This window comes from Chelon labrosus (genome assembly GCF_963514085.1).
Source record: "Chelon labrosus genome assembly, chromosome: 19".
NCBI lineage: Eukaryota > Metazoa > Chordata > Actinopteri > Mugiliformes > Mugilidae > Chelon > Chelon labrosus.
Genome location: NC_140352.1, coordinates 2,038,132 through 2,060,069, shown reverse-complemented (window position 1 = coordinate 2,060,069; position 21,938 = coordinate 2,038,132). Strand labels below are relative to the sequence as shown.

The following is a 21,938-nucleotide window of genomic DNA, read 5'->3' as shown; positions in this document are numbered from 1 at the left end:
TTTTGTATCTATCTATATTCCAGAGACATATTTACATATTTATTATAGTGACTCACTTATTTATTTATTCACTTATTATAAAAAAATAAAAATAAAAAATAAATAAAAGTAATAATTAAAAAAAAAAATAAAAAAGAAAAACTTCTACCTCTCCAGGTCACTTTATACTTTTAACACAGTTTATAGTTGTATAAAACATTTTTATTTCTAGTCACTTTCTATTTTTTATAGTTTTTGTAATGTATGTTCAACGTATGTTACTGCTACTGGATGCTTGAATTTCCCTCAGGATCAATAAAGTATCTATCTATCTATATTCTGATTTATTTACAGATTTATCATATATATATATATCTATATATAAATAGACAGAGGAAGTGAGGCAACCAGGAAGTGGTCGGACCTCAGAGCCAAAGAGCAAGAGGCCGAAAAGATGAAGACTGCCTCCTGATACAGGATCTGATTGGTTAATGAGTGAGAGGGCAGCAAAGCATGAGAGCCAGGATGGGGCGTCTCATCCTGCTACATTCAGGTGGTAGCTTCTTTCAAACTGTTTCCCACAGTCATCACAAACAAACATAGAGTCTGACATGTCTCTGCAGGCTGCTCTGTTGGATAAATGTTAGGGCGGCAACGAAACGAAAATTCTTGGCTGAAACTGAAAACCGAAACATGATTACGGCAGTTATTAGTGAGTTGATAGCTGTGACTGTGTAAGGACCTCACTAAAGTCAAGGCATTGCATAAATTAATGTTAATGTTTCAAAGAATAAATCAATTACAAAATCATGAAAATATTTACTCAGCACATTACAACAAAGCACAATATAAAACATGTTCTCTCATAAAAACAAAGTGCATTTAGAAACGTTCTCAGCAGGACTTCTACAACAAAGTGCATTCAGTGCAGCAACACATTCTCTGTGCATGTAGCCCGTACGTTAACCGCCGGCCTCCAACAACAACATGTGCAACAAGAATTGCAGATGTGCAAAGTGGAAAACAAACATTTAAACACTAGACAAGGCCGTTGTACTTCTTGAGGTAGAGCGGCAGGTTTTTCTTGATGAAGAGCAGCTTCTCTGCTTCGTCACACTGAAGTCCGTTCCTCGTCTCAGCCGCTGCACTGAACGCTCCCTCGCCGCCGGTGCTCGTGCACGGAGCAGACAAGTACTTGCGTGCCATCTTGGCCAGGTCAGGGAAGCGGCCTTGGTTGTTTCTCCAGTAGGCGAGAGGGTCGTCACTTCTGGGGATGGGGACTTCAGACAGGTAACCGTTTAACTGTTGAACGGTTGAGCTTGTCGTCATCCTGACATTTGAGAAAGATTTGAGAGATTTTATTTAAAAAGCAGAACGATAAAATCATCTGAAAGTCACACGTCAGAACAGAATACCCTACCTGTTATTATATGAGGCACTCTCTTGTAGAATCTCACTGAACATATCAGACAACAACGGAGCATGCCCTTCATCTGGAGCAGAGAGATGAGTCATTTTCGTTGCGCTCTCCTCTCCTTCTCCGTCTCCAAGCGGATTCTCTGCATCCATCGCGGCCTGGATCATTTCTCGTGCGCGCTGCTTTACCCCCACCTCCAAGTAATGATCTTTATAGCGCGGATCAAGTACAGTCGCGATGAAGTGCAGAGGATCCGAACAGATATCAGCAAAACGTGTGCCGACAGACTCTAACAGTGTACCTTTCATTGTCTTCACCTCGTGGTCCGTGTCAACCTCTTTGCTCAGGAGACGCTTGAGTGCTGCGATTAAAGGAATCACGTCTGCTGCAGATGCATCAGAGGAGCTGATCTCTTTAGTTAGCTGCTCAAAGGGGGCAAGGAGAGAGAGAACGTTCTCTACTAGGAGCCACTGGTGTGAGGTGAATGTCGCGGGGAGCTCGTGATCTGCGCCGTACGCAGCCAACGCTTGCTTCTGCGCAAAGAGGCTTTCCAGCATGTGATACGTGCTGTTCCATCGCGTACTCACGTCCAGCTGGAACCGCTTTATTGGCGCTCCAAACTGATCTTGCATAGACTGCAAGCGGGAACAGGCCAGCTGAGAATGGTTAAAGTGGCCAACGATTCTTCTGCCTATATCCAGCACGTGTTTCACGGCGCTCTGAGACAACACTCCCTCGTTCACAGCCAGATGTAGCGTGTGGGCCATGCACCGCATTCCTTTCAGCTGGCTTTCTTCTATCGCCTTTGCCATATTTCTTGCACTGTCACTGACTACGGCGTGCACTTTGCATCGGTCGATATGCCAGGCGTCGAACACGTTGGTGAATGCGTCAGAAATGGCTGCTGCTGTGTGCGACCCTTCAAACTCTTGTGAATGGAGCAGAATCTTTTGCAGCTGGAAATCAGCGTCGATCCACTGAGCGGTTAACCTGAGCACACTGGCGAGGCCGACGTCTGAGCTCCACACGTCTGTCGTGAAACTGATCGCTGGAACATCTGCAGCTAAAAGCTTGTGGACGTGAGCTGCGACAACGTTAAAGAGCTCAGGTAAACACACGTGTGAGAGATGTCGTGTGCTCGGCGTGGCGTAACGGGGCTCGATGTGCTCGAGCAGCCGACGGAATCCCACATCTTCTACCACAGAGAGCGGCTGATCATCTAAGGCGATGAACTCCATGATTTTTCGCGTGATGCCCTTTGCCTTGGCACCGTCACTGGGAAGCTTCCTCGTCTTTTCAGAAACGTCCACCACAGGCGGAGTGGGCGTGCTCGGAGGGACTTTCCTCTTCTGTGCTGCGTTCCTCACATATTTAGCGTAGTGATCAGGATGTCTGGATTTCAGGTGATAAATTAAACCCGACGTGGAGAAACTCTTCGCACATGCACCCCCTCTTGAAACTTCAGCATAACACGTTTTGCAAATGGCTATCCGTGGGTCGTTCTCAGACACGATGAAGTACGTCCACACTGCAGACATGTTGGCCCTTCCAGGTATGCCCGTGCTGGACGCGTTCTTTCCTTGCATCATCATAACATCCTGTGTGGGCCGCGTTGTTTCGGCCATAAAAGCCACAAACGCACTTTTGGGCCATTTTCGGCTGAAAATCTTTGGTGGACGAATATTCGGTGCGTCTCGACTAAATGTCCCGACTGTTTTTATCCGTTTGTCTGAGCAGCTGGTTGGAGGCTCTGTCTCGCTTATGACTTCAGTTTGGCTTTGATGAAGGTGTAAAAACTGAGGTTTCTCGTCATCATCTTCACTCTTCATGTGAAAAGCAGCCTCCTCCTCCTCCTCCTCCTCCTCCTTCAGCCCATGAAGATGCTCTCCTTCCTGACTGGTCCAGAGTTCCTCCTCTTCCTCCTTTATGTGGAGGGGTTTTTGGTCCTGCTGTTCTAGACTGGGGCTAAATCCAGGGAGAACCTCTTCCTTAATCACCAACAGCTGCTGGACATCTGCAGGAAACAGAGAAACATGCATGAACATTATAGATAACTGTGACGGGATGTTACAGACATGAGAAATTAATCTGTCATTTCTGTTAATTAATTACCGTATTTTTCGGACTATAAATCGCACTTTTTTCATGGTTTGGCTGGCCCTGCGACTTATACTCAGGTGCGACTTATACATTAAAATATATAATTTCACGTGTTCGTTATTTTCACACTGACAGCCGCGAGAGGGCACTCTACGCTTGTCTGCCAGTATCTGCTACTTCTTTTACTCCTGTGTAATAGCGGCAGTGCGCCGTCTACCTCCGAAGTTCGCAGAGTTGCTTAGAAGTGACACAGAGGATGAAGAATTCAATGGATTTAGTGATTTGGAGTGAGATCGAGAGTTTGGTAAACTTGTTATGTTATGTTGTTTATGCTATAGTTATCTGAATAGCTGTTAACATACCAGACACCTATTCAGCCCGTTGTTCTATTGTTAGTACTATAACTTGCCTTTCAAGATGAAATGTGTTCTTGGTCTCCGATTTTATCAAATAAATTTCCCCCAAAAATGCGACTTATATATGTTTTTTTCTTCTTCATTATGCATTTTTTAGCTGGTGCGACTTATACTCCGGAGCGACTTATAGTCCGGAAAATACGGTATATAATGTTTCTGTATTTGGATAGCGGACACGATCATGAGTAACTGTATTAGTGGCTTTTGGTGGTAAGTGACAGGATGTGCATCATTTAATCTCAACAAATCTAAATTAAATGGCCAACTAACAAACTAAACCATTCATTCATGTAGATTAAGATGTGTGTTTAATTTAGAGACACTAAAGGACTGTGATCTTAATTTATAACTGACATCTGGGTCAAGCATCCGTTAGATGACGTCTGTTTAGCCACTCACAACTTGTGACATGTTTGCTTCAAATATCAGATGTTTATATTTTTAGTGGGGATGCACCGAAAATGTTCAGCCGAAAACCGAAAATTGCTGCGATTGTTGCTTGCATGTGTTGTTTCAGCGATAAAAGTCCGAAATTTTTTGGCCGAAAAACACTTACGGCCGAAAATGTATGACCGAAACAACATGGCCGAAACAGGATGTTGTGATGACGCAATCAACAACCACAGCAGTTTGTTTCCGCAGATGTTTCATTAAGTCTATTTCAGTAAAAATACAGTTTTAAAAGGGAGAAATGTTGATATGGATTTAAACAGTTAAGATAATTTGGACGTGAACTCTTGTCGTACACGTGCGCTTCCGTACCTGTGCGAACAGCGCATGCGTTAAAAGTATTGGCGGCACCGTGTGATCTAAAGCAGGAGTTAGTGTTTTCATCGTTTCTTATCGTTTAAACTCTGACGCAGATAAACGATGACTTTGTTCCTTGAAACACTAAAAGAATAAAAGCACCTACCCATTTTATAGCTTTCTTCCGGGTAGTCTGCCCGCGTCCTTTACGATCGATCTAAAAATAAACAGGAACCTGCAGGAACTCAGGGCTTCTTCTTCTTCTTTGGTTTTAATGGCGGTTGCCCAACTGTCTTAAAGGTGCATTACCGCCACCTACTGGACTGTAGTGTACAGTCAATGGGTCTAACCAGCCTCTTATTTACATACAGGTATATTTATTTATTCATTTAGTAACTCATTTATATATCTCTGTTTAGATATATTTAAATATTCATGTTTTATTTTATTTTTTATATTTATTCAATTATTTGGCATGGTGACTCACTTATATATTAACAACATATTCAGATTTATTTAAATGTTTATCATATTTATTTATTTCAAATTAGATTTTATTGTTATTTTATTCTATTATTTGGTATATATCTATCTATCTACCTTGTATATATCTGCTCTTATCCTTTATCTTTCAGTTTTATTTTATCTATCTATCTATCTATCTATCTATCTATCTATCTATCTATTCCAGAGACACATCTATTTAGGTATTTAATATAGTGACTCACTTATATATCTATATTCCGATTTATTTATTGTATGTATTTATTTTAGCTTTTATTTCACAGCCACATTTATTCTTGTATTTATTTAGTATTTTAATTTACTAATTTATTTATTTAATTCACAGACATATACAGGCATATGCAGTGTTTTTCTGCTGAGAAGGTTCTCGGTCATCCAGATTATGGTATATTTTGGATATTTATAAATATTTTAATCTATAGGATATTCTTTACCAACTATAACTGGTGTCTATATTGTCTTTGTCAGGGCGGATTTTTCCACATTAACACATGTTTCTGAAAATCAAAACGACGGACTGGAAACGACGAGACGTCTCTGCAGAGGCGTCGCTGCGATAAAAGCGGAACCTCTCCGTCTTATCGTTCTTGTTTCTGGTCGCGGTCGCTCCGGCGTGGGACCGGTGGGGGAAACCAGTCGGACACTAATGTCTGCAACACCCGGTGTTTGAGTTGTGGGATGGAGTTTCGCTGACAGTCAAACAGTAACGCTGCGTGATTTTTGTATTCAGTGTGTTTGTCTGCCAACACAACGATATCTACCAGGAGCGCTCACACCGAACAACATGGCGGATACTATTGTGAGTACAACGGCAGGTCGTAGTGATGCTAGTGAGGGGGGGTCGACGCGGCTAACCTTAGCTAGCTGCTTAGCCCAAGTCCGGAGTGATGAGGCAGCAGAATTAGCTTAGTAAGTTAGCTAACGTTAGCTAGCTCTCATTCGCGAAGAGTGAGCGGGGCCTGTGTTGCTAACCGGGAGCTAGCATTAGCTCCGCGGCTAGCTGACGGCATCCGAAAATAATCATGATTGTTGACTAACAGAAGAGCTCAAATTCAGGAATATAAATGTCAGGAATATTCTTTAGCATGTCCCACTCGTTAGCCTAGCATTAGCACGGATATGCCCGGTGAACGCAGTGGAAGCTAGCATGTTGTTTATTCAGGAAGAAAAGTGGTATTTTGTTGACTGTGAATGTGATTAAAGGCTCAATGGTTCAGTTTCTAGAGCAGCTTCGTGCTGCAGCGTTAAAGCGGCTTCACGTAAAGTAGAAGCTCAGAGGCTAACGTTACTTTTCTGCACTGTCATCGTTGTGTTAATGTCCTGACACTGACACCACTGTGAACAGGGGGGAGGAAAGGGGGGGAGGAAAGGGGGGGAGTAGCGTCCTTGTTTTGACTGACAGGCGGTGGGAAGTGATTCTGAAATGTTCTACCTGGTTCATGTTGGCTTTGTTTAGGTCTACCTGTTTTCGGGGGGTTAACCTGACCCAGGTAGCTCAGTGAAGCTTCATGTATGTGTTTGTTTGTGTTGTTCAGATCATCAGGGTACAGTCCCCAGACGGGATGAAGAAAATCCCTGCCACCAAGAGGGAGACTGCTGCTGCTTTCCTGAAAAAGGTATCGTGTTCTGAAATGCACACACGGCTGTGTCGGGGGGTGGAACGGCCTCTTCTGATCACTGTTCACGCACGACACTCGATGTTCTCGCAGGTTAAATGCGTGTTGTGTATCTGCAGCGGTGCAGACGTGGTACTTGTTTCTGTTCCGTGGGTTTTTGCTCATGCCTTCTCATTTATTATAATGTAGGAAGAACCAGAGCAGACTGGTGCAACACAGAGATTGAACACACATACCTTTATACCAAAATTTTTTATTTTTTCAAATAGCGTGCCCAGATTGATGCAGTTTTAATGTGCAATTAACACACTGTTGCTCTGTTGTTATGACCCTGGTGCACTTCCTCAGTTTGGGTAATCAGGAAGTGAGCAAACACCTAAGTGACGTCTGTGGAAAGCAAGCAGAATCTAAAGTGCGGTCTAGGTAAATAGTTCTATCAGGCAGGGAGGTCAGTAACATGTGGCATCAAAACTGCCTGAAGAAGACGAACAACGAAGCAGGTTGATAAATAAACGATAAGATCAGCTTCAGAGCTCTGCCAGATGCTTCTCCTGACAAAACTAAATTATCTGCTTCCACTGGTGACGTGAACTCGAGCAGAGACGCACGCACAGCAATAGTCAGGACGGTCATTGTTTTGATTTGTTAATAAGAGTAGTAAAAGCCTTTAAGTCTCATTTAGAGCAGATAAAATCATTGTCAGATTAATCGCATGTTAACTCTGGAAGTCATGATTAGTTGCGGTCACATATTTTAATCCAGTGACGCCCCCCTGTTTCATCTGACCTATTCATACGCAAGCTCTTAAAATAATGACAGAGGCATTTAAAGTGATGGCCGTGAAACACCTAAAATAGAAGCAGAGGGCTGGTAACAGCGGAGCGTTGCCGCAGCAGCACCTCATCAAAAATGGATGTGCCTGTGTTGAGGAAGGATGGTGTAGCCTGCAGATCAATGGAAGGAGGAGGAGAAGGAGCCAGCGATGGGTGGAACCGAAAACCACGGGGGGGGGGGGAGGCGAGAGGGGCAGAGGGGCAGGAGGAGCCCCGCGGGTTATATTTCTGCAGCTGAGACCGAATAAAAGAAGCTGAAGGTGATGTTGTGTCTGGGACGGCAAATCTCTCCGTCAGCCTTCGGAGACGTCTCAGTGTTGGTTCACGTGACCTGAGGGAATAAAACAAGCATGAAGTAATAACAAACCCACAGAGGTGATGGTTTCCCAGCGTCAGTAACGGTTTTAAAATCCTCCTGTTCCAACGTGAGCATTAATTAATCAAACATCAGCTAATGGTCGTTGAATGGAGTTAATCCGAACTGATGAAATCCAGTAAAAGCACCAGAATCAGGCAGCGTCTCCGCCACATACGTGCTGTGATGCTACTGTCGGCTGCTCAGGCTGCTCTTAATCACTTGGCCCGGCCACATCATAAGAAGTGTGTTCCCACAAGCCGAGTTTCTCTCGTGCCAAGAGGCTCTTTGCTAATCTGCTTTGAGTGACTGGCGTAGTTGGGAGGGAGGAGAGCTTTCACAGGACCACATGTGACGTGAACCACTTCCAGGTTGAGATTCCTAGGAAGAACAAACGGCCAGACTAATTTAACGCCCAACGCCTTTTGAAGTCGACACCGTTCGACAATGTGACACAGTCTTTGTGCTGCTGTTTGTCTCCTGCAGGTGGGCAAAGAGTTTGGGTTCAACTCCAACGGGTTCTCCGTGTACGTGAACCGCGACAAGACTGGAGAGGTTGTTTCCCAGAACAAAGCCCTGAGCATGCTGAAGATCAAGTGAGTAAGACACAGATTCAGTGTCGGTGAACATATATGTTCATTTAGCTCCGTCCAGAATGATGTTACAGAGTGTTTTATGAAGGAAAACCTGCAAAAAATACCTCAGACTATAAATAAAATAAAATAAAACAACAATAAGTTACACACAGAAGGATGGAAAGCAAAGTGGGAATAGGAAACTAAAACCAAACGACACATAACTTAGAAATACCTGACATCATGTGTGGCTGTCGTAGCTCATCAGAACCGTTTTTACAACCGTTGCTGTCAACTCTTATTAGATAAAAGTGTCTTTAACCCTTTTCTCACAGGACTAGTTTTACCTGGGGACCTCCAGTGATGTGTAATAACGTCAGAGGTCGTCTGTGATCTTAATCCTGTGTGACTCTCCCATGTCTTCACCCAAGAGTTTTAAAGGCTGTGTTATGAATCAAAGTTTGGACAGATGTTACGGTGCAAAGCCAAGATGTCGCAGCGTAGCATTCACAAGAAAAAGCCCCAAACCATCAGAAAGAAGTAAACAGATGAAGGATGATGAGATGTGTGAGATATTATTAATCTGCTGAGTAACTAAAGCTGTCAAACAGTGTGGAGATATAAGATTAACTCTGACATGCAGTGGAGTGAAAGCAGGAGAGATGTCGTAACCAGTCAGTAAATCAGAGTAAAGGCAGGAGTTTATTTATCCAGTGAGAAACATGAAACACAGATGGAAGTAATTTCTAAATCACATGGCGTCCTCCAGTAAAACTAATCCCACGTGAACAGATCTGATCGATGTTTAAATACCGTGTCAATTACAGAAAGTGATGAGTGAAACTGAGGGGTTTCTCCCCGGTCCCACGCTGTACTGTACTCCCCAAGAGGACTGTAGTCTGGGAGCTGCTCCCCTCTCCTCTCGTTTTTCTCCCCTCTTCCTCCCCCCACTATTACCTCACACTAGGGCTGAACGATTTGGGAAAATAGTCTAATTGCGATTTTTTTATTGTTTATTTTATCCTCTTTTTTTTCCCCAACAAAACATAATGAATGATTTAAATATGAACAACACAATATTAGATACATTTAGTGTAAAATGTTCTTTCCCATAGGCTGGGCCTATTTGTTAGAATTAAATTAAAAGATGTATGACTTGAAATAAATTACATTTTTATTTAACTGCTCATTACAGAAACATCTACATGTGCATTTAAAGGGAAACTACTGTTTTTTACAACCTGGACCTGATTTCTAGCATAAAATACCATCATTTATTCACCAATATCACTTTTGTTTCATTTGCACTTGTTCAGGAGATAATTAGATCAGCGTATATCCATAGCGGGAGTGGTCAGGGCATCGAAACGTAGCTTCTAAATAACATGATCTGCAGAGAAACTTGTTCATTCCACCAATACTTTGTTATGATATGCTAGTGCTATTCCCCGTAGATTGACCTACAGACTCCGGATGATGTCTTCTAACCTCTGAGCGGCGCGTGCACCCGCTACGGTCGGCTTGTTTACCAGTAATCTGCTGCTGCTACGGTTCGTCCACAACCTCAGAGTCGGACAAATATTCAAACATGTTGCAAAAAACTAGCAGCAGCAAATTACAGGTAAACCAGCTGACCGTAGCGAGTGCACGCGCCGCTCAGAGACATCGTCCAGGTCAGAAGCTTTTCGTCCGCGTCGCTCGCGTCACGTGACCACCTTGTCATCGCGCAAGTTCCGATTAGAAAATCGCGTTTCATCATATCGCGATATAAACGCAAATGCAATTAATCGTTCAGCCCTACCTCACACTCATCCTGTATGTCTGTCTTACTGTATGTATTGTCTGTATATGTACGGACGGGTTGAGTGCTGTAGTTTCGCTGTACTTGTTATAGTGACAATAAAGTTCATTCCCATTTATCAGGAAAAACCTTTAATTAGTTTGTGTGAGTTAAGAACTAGTCGCACGGGAATATTGGCGCTCAGGGACGCTGTGTGATTTAGAAACTACCCTCAGTGTTTCACACGGGATGATCAGCCTCTGGGTTTTACTGAGGATACGAACATTCAGATTCAGAGTAATAATAAAATGTCTATTTAAAAATAAAACATGAGACGTGATAAAATGTGCTGCCACTAAGGCGTCCATCCATTTCTCTCTTCTGATGGTTTTCAGCTTGTTTTTTCTGTGCATGGGTCTCCATGCTGTGCAGAGACATCTTTTATTTTGTGTCCACAGCCGTCATGATCCTCGTGATCAAGTCTTTATTTAGATAAAAGAGAAAGTACAACTTATAAACAACTGTTATTAACACTCACACAGAAACACATCTGCACTCACATATTTTTAGAGTTTTAAGGCTAAGGCTTGAAGAACACTACATCAAAACTATTTCAAGAAATGTGTTGTCCCGCTGCTGCCAGGTCAGGCAGTGCAGAGGTCACCATCTTAGAACTGTTTGGCTGCAGTGAGACCAGCCTATAGAATACGTCTCTGTTGCAGGGACCTCACGAATATATTAGTAATGTGTGACTAAAGCTTTAAAAGGGAATAAAGTGAGTTCTTTCTACAAACCATTTTAAATCTGGTTCTCTCTCTTTTGTTTGCAGGCATGGGGACATGTTGTTTCTGTTCCCTTCAGCATCCTCCACCTCCTCTGGGGAGGTGATGGACACGGCCACCCCGCACACATCTTCGTCGCTACCATCCGTCTCGTCGTCGTCGTCGTCATCTTCTTCTTCGTCGTCCTTTTCGTCCGCCATGATCCCTCGGTCCTTCTCGGCGCCCCAGGTCCAGGAGGACGAGATCGATCAGTATCTGGCCAAGCAGGACGGAAAGATCTACCGGAACAAAGATCCTCAGCTGTAAGAGGGAGAGCGGCTGCACGCATGCAGAGTAAATGCAGATGTTGTTGCTAACTGTTCCTCCTGTTCTCTCTCTCTGGTTCCAGATGTCGCCATAGTGCCCTCGGAAAATGTGTGCACTGTGTACCGTTAGAGGTAAGAGACGTTTAGACACTTCTCAGGTTATTAATTCTCACACAGAGTTTATTTAACGTGCGGCTTCTTTCTCTTCCAGCCTTTTGACGAAGACTACCTGAATCACCTCGACCCACCAGTGAAGCACATGTCATTCCACGCATACCTTCGCAAGCTGACCGGTGGAGCTGACAAGTGAGGAGCTGATTTAAATTATTATATATTTTATTTTTTGCTGGTGATCCTCGTGACAGAATCAGAACGGTGCTTTGATCTCCTGCAGGGGCAAGTTTGCAGCTCTGGAGAACATCAGCTGTAAGATAAAGTCGGGCTGCGAGGGCCACCCTCCCTGGCCAGAGGGCATCTGCACCAAGTGCCAGCCCAGCGCCATCACTCTCAACAGACAGGTAGGTCGACTGAGCCGGTCCTGGAAGACGTCATCGGAGTAAAACTACTAATGTGGAAATACTCCAGTAAACGTCTGGCATGAAGGATCCACACATAAGGCCTTTTCCTCCTCGTCCGTCTCTTTGTAGTACCTCTCTAGTGGATGTTTTGGACTCTGGTTGCCTAGGTAACCCTTTGTTTCTCAGTCAAACAAGCGGAGCATAAATGTATTGGTGGCGTATGAACGGAGCAAGATCTTCTTCTGTTCACGGCCTTTTCCTCAAGTAGCTGATTAATCCCTTGGTGAAGCATTTAATTATTATTATTATTATTATTATTATTAATTAACTAATTAGTCTGTTAAACTTAAAACATAATCATTTTATCTTGATGTCTTTAGTCCAGGTCGTTTATTTTCACCACCACGGTGAGGTGAGGTGAGGGAGAGCGCTTCGAAAGCCGCTGGATTTTCTCTCATTTCTAGCATCTGTTTAATTTCGTAGATTTTACTGGATTAAAATAATCCCAATTCCCCAATTTTCTGCACTTCTGGCACCAGAAGCAAAGCATCGATGAACTGGAACTGGATTTGAAGCTTTGAAGTGTCATGTCTCACTGCACGAGACACAGAGTTCCTGAGTAAATTCAGTTTTGATTCACAAGTTGGTATAGATTCATTCAGATATATTTTAGTTGAAAGTAAAACTAATGTTTTCTCAGGTTTGAGACATTTCTGGAATCTCCTCCATCTTCTCCTTCTTTGCTTTTGTCCACACTTTTTTTTAAATCCATGAAGCTCTCAGACCTGCAGGTTAATAAAATCTCTTATGATCTTATCCCAGCTACTAAAAACATTTCCTGAGGTTTATTTTTCAGTCTGTAATGACGCTAATATTAGATTTAGCCTGTGCATGAATACTGCACATAAGCTGTTGAGACGTGGCTTCCTCTGGACAAATGTGTGTACGATTAAATAAAGTATTAGCTAATTTAGTTCATGTTCCGTCTGGTGTAGTTTCCTCCAGGTTTTGATCATCTCTCATGTTGTCTCTGTCAGGTTAAACTCAGTGTGTCTGGTTTGGGAGGAGGCGGCGGCATGAGACCATGACGGAGTAAATTAGACCCCGGCGGGCCGCCGTAGTGTTGACATTGTGTGGGAAACCCTGCAGTACACGTGTTGTTCTCTCCTTCTCCCAGAAATACAGACACGTGGACAACATCATGTTTGAGAACCACACCACTGCCGACCGGTTCCTGGACTTCTGGAGGAAGACGGGCAGTCAGAGGATGGGCTACCTGTACGGCAGGTACACCGAACACACAGACATCCCTCTGGGCATCCGAGCTGAGGTGGCCGCCATCTACGAGCCCCCACAGGTGAGAGAGTCCCCTCTGAATATGCCACCGCCTGCTTGTGCTCGGGCTCATTTACATGTCTTTGTTCGCCTACTTTAAATGTGGTTTGATAATCTTCTTTCAGAACGCCACTCAGAACAGCCTGGAACTGGTGGAGGATCCCAAAGCTGCAGCCGTGGACGAAATTGCTGCCAAACTGGGGCTGTGCAAGGTTGGGTTTCTTTTATCGTCGGCTTCTTGTCTTTCTTTCAGGTTTTCACACTGACGAACTTCAGGCAAACTAGGATAGATTCGTGTAATGTGCTGTACAGCTGCTGTGTATCTCATAATGAGGCGGCTGAATTAGAGTCGGGTATCGCTACAGAGTTCCTGATTGGATTAGAGATATTTGCAGTCTTCTTCCTCTAGCGTCTCATCTTTCATGCGTCTTTGCTTTGGTCCATCTCTTCTCTGACGTCAGACTTTTTAAATCCAGTCAGCTTTCAGTCCTGACGGTGCTCTCAGAGTTGGAGCTTCCTGTCATGTTTTTAGATCACCTAATCTCAAGACCTCTGATGAGAGGATGCAGGAAGTGGCGCATATTTATAAAAAACGATTTGAGGATTGTATGAATCTATATCAGATGGTCGATTTGAAGCTTTACTACCCTGTGGCTCAGTAGGACAGATTAATAAAGGAGGTAAATTAGTCTTTAACAGCCACCCAGAAGATTAAATGTTTTGGAGACGAGCTAAAGTAGTGACAGCTGGCTATGTTGGGGGAAAAAATTACATTTCCACCATCCTGAGACATCCTGAAGTCTAAATTGTGCTGCAGCGGGCTCTTCATTAGTCTGTGGCTAATTATTAGCATCATTCAGGGACATTTAGAAAGAGACAGGAATATAAACTGAATGTAAATAGCATCTGGAGCGGATTCCTGTAAGGAATGGTGGATTTAAAGAAGATATTTAGTTTTGTTTACTTGGAGATTGTTGAACTTTGTAGTAATTGAACATTTCCTGTTTGTTTTGTAGGTGGGCTGGATCTTCACCGATCTGCTCTCTGAGGACACGAGGATAGGGACCGTCCGCTACACGAGAAACCAGGTAAGGAGAACAGCTGACTCTGGGCTGACGTGTTCGTCAGAGTAATGCCCCCCGTCCCTCCGTGTGTCTCAAATGTCGTTGTCTCCGTCAGGACTCACATTACCTGAGTGCAGAGGAGTGCATCACAGCGGGACACTTCCAGAACAAATATTCAAACCCCTGCAGACTTTCTCGAGACGGACACTTTGGATCTAAGTTTGTGACGGTGGTCGCAACAGGTATGTTTTAAATGTTTTTATCTATGTATACGAAGCTGAAAGTGATTCCTTTTGATGGTTAAAACTCTTGGACATTGGCGAGTGGTATTTAAGTTTTCAGTAATAAAACACGAGCTAACTAAACTAGCTAGGAAGTGCTAATATTAGCTGTGAAGCAGAGAAGAGCTACTGTTAGCTTGGAGGCTAGGAAGAGCTACTATTAGCTGGGAGGCTAGGAAGAGCTACTATTAGCTGGGAGGCTAGGAAGAGCTACTATTAGCTGGGAGGCTAGGAAGAGCTACTGTTAGCTTGGAGGCTAGGAAGAGAGGCTATTAGCTTGGAGGCTAGGAAGAGCTACTATTAGCTTGGAGGCTAGGAAGAGCTACTGTTAGCTTGGAGGCTAGGAAGAGCTACTGTTAGCTTGGAGGCTAGGAAGAGCTACTGTTAGCTTGGAGGGTAGGAAGAGCTACTATTAGCTTGGAGGATAGGAAGAGCTACTGTTAGCTGGGAGGGTAGGAAGAGCTACTATTAGCTGGGAGGCTAGGAGGCGCTAATATTACCTGGGAGGCTAGGAGGCGCTAATATTACCTGGGAGGCTAGGAGGAGCTACTATTAGCTGGGAGGCTAGGAGGCGCTAATATTACCTGGGAGGCTAGGAGGAGCTACTATTAGCTGGGAGGCTAGGAGGAGCTACTATTAGCTGGGAGGCTAGGAGGCGCTACTATTACCTGGGAGGCTAGGAGGAGCTACTATTCTGTAGAGACGGAGTAATGTAACGTTTCCATTTCATTTCATCGCTACACATTCGTTCTACAGCAGTAAGAAGAACCCTGGGTTCTAAGTTCATAAGTGGTTCTCTTAGCTGAGGCCGGTGGATCAGTGTAACACAGACCAGACTTTCTGTTCTGGTCTGTTGAGTTGAAGCCAAAGTGTTTTCACCTTCCTCCTTCACATGATCAAGACGTCCTCGTTGTTCCACGAAAGCTCAAACTGAAGCAGTGAGCTCATCGCCGTCCGTCGTTCCTATGAATGAGTCCCAGGCAGCCAAAGTCCACGTCATGGCTACGCATCTTTTGCCAACCATCTGTTAAACTTTACGTTTGCAAATGGGCTGCATGTGTAACACTGAAAAATACGCTGTTATCAGGTTGGCTTTGCTTGTGACAGACTGTAGAAAGCTGATTTGGCTTCATGGGAAGTTAAATATTGTTTTCCAACCAATTCCCCTTGTGGATCAATCAAGTTTAAGTCTTGTTGTTTATAGTTGGTCAACTCAAATGAACTGGGATTGTTTTTCTAATAGATGTTTTATTTTTGGTTCCTCCGGGAGATCATTGGACGTTCAGCTTAGCGAAGAGAAACAGGAAGTTATGAAAGTAAACAAAACGACAAAGGCTGGTTGCATTTTTCATCTTCATCTCATGTGAACGTTTAAATCCACAATTATTTTCTCAACATGATAAACTGTGGATCAGCTGATCATCGTGATTCAGGAGAAGTTTGTAGCGCCTCCTAGCCTCCCAGCTAATAGCAGCTCTTCCTAGCCTCCAAGCTAATAGCAGCTCTTCTTAGCCTCCAAGCTAATAGTAGCTCCTCCTAGCCTCCCCGCTAATAGCAGCTCTTCCTAGCCTCCAAGCTAATAGCAGCTCTTCCTAGCCTCCCAGCTAATAGTAGCTCCTCCTAGCCTCCCAGCTAATAGCAGCTCTTCCTAGCCTCCAAGCTAATAGCAGCTCTTCCTAGCCTCCAAGCTAATAGCAGCTCTCCCTAGCCTCCAAGCTAACAGTAGCTCTTCCTAGCCTCCCAACTAATAGCAGCTCTTCCTAGCCTCCCAGCTAATAGCAGCTCCTCCTAACCTCCCAGCTAATAGCAGCTCCTCCTAACCTCCCAGCTAATAGTAGCTCCTCCTAGCCTCCCAGCTAATAGCAGCTCTTCCTAGCCTCCAAGCTAATAGCAGCTCTTCCTAGCCTCCAAGCTAATAGCAGCTCTTCCTAGCCTCCAAGCTAACAGTAGCTCTTCCTAGCCTCCCAACTAATAGCAGCTCTTCCTAGCCTCCCAACTAATAGCAGCTCTTCCTAGCTTCCCAGCTAATAGCGGCTCTTCCTAGCCTCCCAGCTAATAGCGGCTCTTCCTAGCCTCCCAGCCAACAGCAGCTCTTCCTAGCCTCCCAGCTAATATTATCTCTACTGCCACCTGCTGGAGTGGAGATGTATTTTCTCCAGAGCGGAACCAGCTGGTTCCAAACTTCAGTCTTCGTGGTGCGTTCAAGTGCATCTTTTTGGTCCAGACACAGGAGACATCACAGTTGCTGGTAGTTCTTTGGAGACGGTGTAGTGTGTCCCTACCTAAAGAGACAAACAGAACCACGGATCAGTGCGTCTGTGTCTCTGTGTGCAGGTGGTCCAGATAACCAGGTACACTTTGAAGGGTACCAGGTGTCCAATCAGTGCATGGCTCTGGTGAGGGACGACTGCCTACTGCCCTGCAAAGACGCTCCAGAGCTGGGCTTCGCTAAAGAGTCCTGCCCTGAGCAGTACGTACCAGACGTCTTCTACAAGGTGAGACTGTTTCTGAGGATTCACAGCCACCGCTTGTTTCTTCCAGATTTTAGATTTGATCATAATCTGATTTTATTTCTTCATCCAACAGGACAAAGACAAATTTGGAAATGATGTCACGTTTCTAGCCCGGCCTCTTCCTGTCGAGTACCTTATCATAGATGTAAGATATTATAAGTTATATGTGTGTATATGTGTTTGTGGTGTTTTTTTACATCACCGGTAAGCACTATCTTTTTAAAATATTTCTTCTACAGATAACTACAACGTTCCCAAAGGACCCCCAGTACACGTTTTCCTCCACACAACGCTTCCCCATCGAAAACCGTGAAATCCTGGGAGAGACGCAAGTAAGTACCGTCTGTTTATTAGTTTATATGTGAAGGTGCTCCCATCAATCAGCCACGCATCATTACTGGTTATTCCACATTAATAGTGTGAACTCTCCAGGCCTATTCAGTAAATCGTAGCGCCCCCCAGCCTTAGTAATCATGTCTCTGTAGATAAACGTGTTGATGACCTCCAGAGCTCTGAGGAAACTCAACATCTTGTTTCTGTTTTGCAGGATTTTCACAGTTTAGCCACGTACCTGTCCCAGTGCACCTCCACGTCATTCCTGGACATCGTGTCAGACTTCCATCTGCTCCTCTTCCTCGTCACCAACGAAGTCATGCCTCTGGGAGTAAGTGGACACCAACTTCAAAGCGTATTGAAGAAAGTGTGTCAGAACGTGGCGGCTCATTCCTCTCTGGTCTAGAAGTGGTTCCTCCTTCCAGGAGACGGGTCGTGCCACCGTGACGGTCGGAGTTTTCCTCACGTCGGTGGATAAATCAGAGTTCTTGTGTTTGTGTTTGCAGGACAGCATCGGGCTGCTCCTGGACGCGGTGAAGACTTCTAACGAGGACCTGGCTCAGACCTGGAAGAAGTCTGAGCAGTGGGCCACCATCGAGCAGCTGTGCAGTAAGTCTCCTAGAGTTTACACCTGATCTGCTTTACTCTGTGGGCTAAGCACTGTCAGAATGATTCTTTTATTATTTAAAATAAAATACATAAACCTCCCAGCTAATAGTAGCTCCTCCTAGCCTCTCAGCTAATAGTGGCTCTTCCTAGCTTCCTAGCCTCCCAGCTAATAGTAGCTCTTACTAGCCTCCCAGCTAATAGTAGCTCTTCCTAGCCTCCCAGCTAATAGTGGCTCTTCCTAGTTTACTAGCCTCGCAGCTAATAGTAGCTCTTCCTAGCTTCCTAGCCTCCCAGCTAATAGTAGCTCTTCCTAGCTTACTAGCCTCCCAGCTAATAGTGGCTCTTCATAGCCTCACAGCTAATAGTAGCTCTTCCTAGCTTACTAGCCTCCCAGCTAATAGTAGCTCTTCCTAGCTTCCTAGCCTCACAGCTAATAGTAGCTCTTCCTAGCTTCCCAGCTAATAGTGGCTCTTCCTAGTTTACTAGCCTCCCAGCTAATAGTAGCTCTTCCTAGCTTCCCAGCTAATAGTAGCTCTTCCTAGCCTCCCAGCTAATAGTGGCTCTTCCTAGCTTACTAGCCTCCCAGCTAATAGTGGCTCTTCCTAGCCTCCCAGCTAATAGTGGCTCTTCCTAGCCTCACAGCTAATAGCGGCTCTTCCTAGCCTCCCAGCTAATAGCGGCTCTTCCTAGCCTCCCAGCTAATAGCGGCTCTTCCTAGCTTCCCAGCTAATAGCAGCTCTTCATAGCCTGCCAGCTAATAGCAGCTCTTCCTAGCATCCCAGCTAATAATAGCTCTTCCTGTTTGGGGGTTCTTTCTAAATCACATGACGTCCCCTGGTGATAAATGTCCTGCCTCTCAGTGACGTCATCTCCTGTCCTTCCAGGTACCGTGGGGGGGCAGCCCTCCAGCTCTCTGGGTTACGGGGCCATGGGCGGCCCCTCGGCCCCCGCCTCCTCCTCAGCCATGTGGTCCTGCCTCCACTGCACCTTCATGAACCAGCCCGGCACGGAGCACTGTGAAATGTGCAGCCTGCCCCGCAGTTAAGACTCCCTCCCCATCCTCCACCCCCTCTTGTTTCTCCACGCCCTGCCCCGATCAGCCACTGCACCGCGGTGGCGTCAGGGGGCGGGGCCCAGCTGCCAGATTCAGATGTTCTCTTTGTTTTCCTCCGCCCTCTGTCCTCCCGCCCCCGCCCCCCCCGGCACCTCGCAAAGTGCTGCGGCGCTCGGAGGGATGCGCTCGTTTACATCAAATTAAAATAAAGTTAACCAGACTGATTTTGTTTTTTTGCGTCCTTCCACGCGGCGGCTCCTGTGAGAGGCGGGGTACGATTTTAGGTAAAGCACTTTTTTGGCCCCTAACCCCCAGAAATAATACACCCCCCACCACCACGTCCCAAAAATAAATCCTGCTGTGACTCAGGACAACAGCAAAGACTCATAAAGTGTCTGGATGTTTTCTCACATCAGTGCCCCTCTCGCTCTCACGACGTCTTCTGGAAAATCTTGCCGTGTATAAAAACATCAGAGGAAAGATGCTGTTATTTAATTAAGTTTCTTCTTTTTTTTATTTTTATTATTATCAGATTGTAGCGTGAACCTTAAAGTTTTGAATCCTCAGCGTGGACTCTGCTCAGTCAGGTTTTTTCTAGGTCTCTTTGACAACGCCCCCTTAAAAGAGTACAATCACGGGTCAGAGCTCGGACCTGAAGACGCTCCGGAGCGGGTTCCACTTTTGGTAGAGTTTATATTTTCAGTATTAAATTACAATTTAAAAAAATCCCAGCCCTGGAAGAAGGCCGGCGTCCGCTGACGTTAGAACAGATTCCTGAACATCTCCCGCTGGTTTGTTGGATTTGTAGCGTTTGGCGGTTTGAACTCGAGCAGGCACAATATGTAGCTTACCTTCATCCTCTTCATCATCACTGACTCGCAGAGCGTTAGCCGTGAGGTGCTTTAGAAACAACTGGTGCTCGCCACTCTCACCTCCCCGTGGTTCTTCTTCTTCTTCTGTTTTCTTGCACAGAGCCCAAAGCCTAACCGACGTTCCTCCGCTAATGGAGTGACCCCTGCAGGTTTTCAGCCTTTAAAGACTCCGAGGGGTCGTAGGTCATACGTTTGTCTCTGCTGGTGTAGATCTCCTCAGATCTCTTTCTTTCTTTCACGGCAGATGCCACAGCTAGAAGAACACAGGTGTTTTAATCCTTCCAGGTGTGTTTACCTGCTGATTAAAAAGCCTGACATGAATCAGATTTAGTTTCTGTGTCTCGGAGCATTAAACTCTCATCCAGCTGTAGCTCAGTTGAGTCATTTCTGACCCTTTAACACATTCAGTCTGCAGAGGTTAAAACACTGGGACCAAAACCTGTGAGCTCATTATTTTTTATTTTATTATTTTTTGTTATCAACATCTGGCAACGAGTTCTCCTCCAACAAAATCCAGCTGTGTCCTTCTTAAAGAAAGTATTTGACCAGAATCACCTCTGGAGGAGTTAAAGCTAACGTAAACGTGAAACCTTCCCGACGGATCCAGAATCTCTCGACACATAATCTCCACTTAATCTTAATTTCCCTCATATTCGTGCTCTGTAATCTGAGATCTCTCTTTTAATCTGCTGCGACGATCCAAACCTAGTTGGAAGTTGACGGGGAGGAAACGGGCCTTTATATTTTTTTTGTTGCTATTTATGAGACGTTTGCTTGACGCTAATTCCATCGATGAAGTGAGAAAATATTTTTAGTTGTAGATTCATTTGCCTGGTTTAAAACAAAACAATGAAGCAAACAGGAAGCGGTGGGTTTGGTTGTTGCCCCCTGGTGTGGATTTGCAGAGAGTGATTGATGTCAACGCTAACGGACACTGACCTTTATTTTTTCTTTTGTATTGATCCGAGGGGCCGTTTGCTGAGCGAGCATGCTCTTTGGACTTAACTTTCCGCCGAGCTAAACGGAGGACCCTGAACGTTGTTGTTGACCTGGATTTGAAACAAAACAATAAAAAAAATCAACAGAGAAAAGAAACGTGACGATGATGTGTTTGATTTCATTTCTGCTTAGATTCAGCGTTTATCTAGTTAGAAAAATAAATGAACGCAGATAATCATGATCCCCAGAAGATGAATCCTAATGGCTTTAGACTTGAGAATCATGTTGTGTAATATCTCAACATCATTATTTAAATGCTTCTGGTCTGCTACGCCAACTGTGGGTCAAAGTTTAGACTCCTCTTGTGTAATATCTCAACATCCAGCAATCAAGAGTTGGCAAGTAACAAACTGAAAGCGCCAAGACATTTGGGGCAATTCATCATGTTCCCCAGAGGATAAATCTTAATTACTTTAACAACCCTACATGTTTTTCTGTAGCACCACCAGCAGGTCAAAAGTAAGACTCAGTCTGGGTAATATCTCAACACCTAGTTATCAAGCATTGAGAATTAACAATACATTTGGACGAGAGAAATGTTTTCCCCAGAGGATAAATCCTAATTACTTAAAAGTATCTGCTGCACCAACTGAACGTTAAAGTTTAGACTCATCTCGTGTAATATCTCAAAATCTATCAATCAAGTATTGTGAGTTAACAAACTTGTTGTACCACGTTGGTGCAAATAACCATGCTCCCCAGAGGATGAAGCCTAATGACTCTGATGAATGATCCTAGGAAGGGTCCTTAGCGCTACCCACAGGTCTACGTTCAGATTCATTTAGTGTCGTCAAGTACCAAGCTTAAAGTGCTAAGAAATTTTGTCTGAATAATCGTGCTCTCCAGAGGAAGAATCCTGATGACGTTAAAGCTCCTGGGTTGTCATCTACTGCACGGACGGCTTGTTTATAAAATCTCAACATCTATCCA

The 21,938-nt window shown here is 44.6% G+C and overlaps 2 protein-coding genes across 3 annotated transcripts; one reads left to right on the top strand and one right to left on the bottom strand.

Moving 5' to 3' along the window:
* Positions 1-785: 785 nt before the first annotated feature.
* On the bottom strand, positions 786-4,857 carry LOC311503902 (zinc finger BED domain-containing protein 4-like). 2 transcript variants are annotated; one of them, XM_084566813.1, is made up of 3 exons: positions 4,826-4,857; positions 1,400-3,410; positions 786-1,309 (listed from the first exon to the last, which is right to left on the bottom strand). In XM_084566813.1, the coding sequence occupies exons 1-3, from the start codon at positions 4,827-4,829 to the stop codon at positions 1,018-1,020; spliced, it is 2,307 nt and encodes a 768-aa protein (XP_084422939.1). In that variant the 5' UTR covers positions 4,830-4,857; the 3' UTR covers positions 786-1,017. The 2 variants fall into 2 exon arrangements, with proteins under 2 accessions (XP_084422939.1, XP_084422938.1); XM_084566812.1 differs by lacking the exon at positions 4,826-4,857 and having other exon boundaries at positions 1,400-3,440.
* A 959-nt stretch (positions 4,858-5,816) lies between these two features.
* Positions 5,817-21,538, top strand: nploc4 (NPL4 homolog, ubiquitin recognition factor). The gene is made up of 17 exons (XM_084566962.1): positions 5,817-5,983; positions 6,720-6,800; positions 8,475-8,584; positions 11,173-11,427; positions 11,514-11,562; positions 11,642-11,736; positions 11,825-11,948; positions 13,126-13,305; positions 13,409-13,495; positions 14,300-14,371; positions 14,463-14,589; positions 16,963-17,123; positions 17,215-17,286; positions 17,381-17,473; positions 17,689-17,805; positions 17,981-18,083; positions 18,968-21,538. The coding sequence occupies exons 1-17, from the start codon at positions 5,969-5,971 to the stop codon at positions 19,126-19,128; spliced, it is 1,902 nt and encodes a 633-aa protein (XP_084423088.1). The 5' UTR covers positions 5,817-5,968; the 3' UTR covers positions 19,129-21,538.
* The last annotated feature ends 400 nt before the right edge of the window (positions 21,539-21,938 follow it).

Excerpts from the sequence above, each read along its gene's own strand:
- nploc4 (XM_084566962.1), top strand. Across the intron at positions 6,801-8,474 it reads CTGCTGCTTTCCTGAAAAAG|GTGGGCAAAGAGTTTGGGTT; the intron begins GTATCGTGTTCT and ends TGTCTCCTGCAG. Across the intron at positions 11,949-13,125 it reads CCATCACTCTCAACAGACAG|AAATACAGACACGTGGACAA; the intron begins GTAGGTCGACTG and ends TCCTTCTCCCAG.
- LOC311503902 (XM_084566812.1), bottom strand. The coding sequence starts at position 3,435 with ATGCATGTTTCTCTGTTTCCTGCAGATGTCCAGCAGCTGTTGGTGATT. Across the intron at positions 1,310-1,399 it reads AGTGCCTCATATAATAACAG|GATGACGACAAGCTCAACCG; the intron begins GTAGGGTATTCT and ends CTCAAATGTCAG.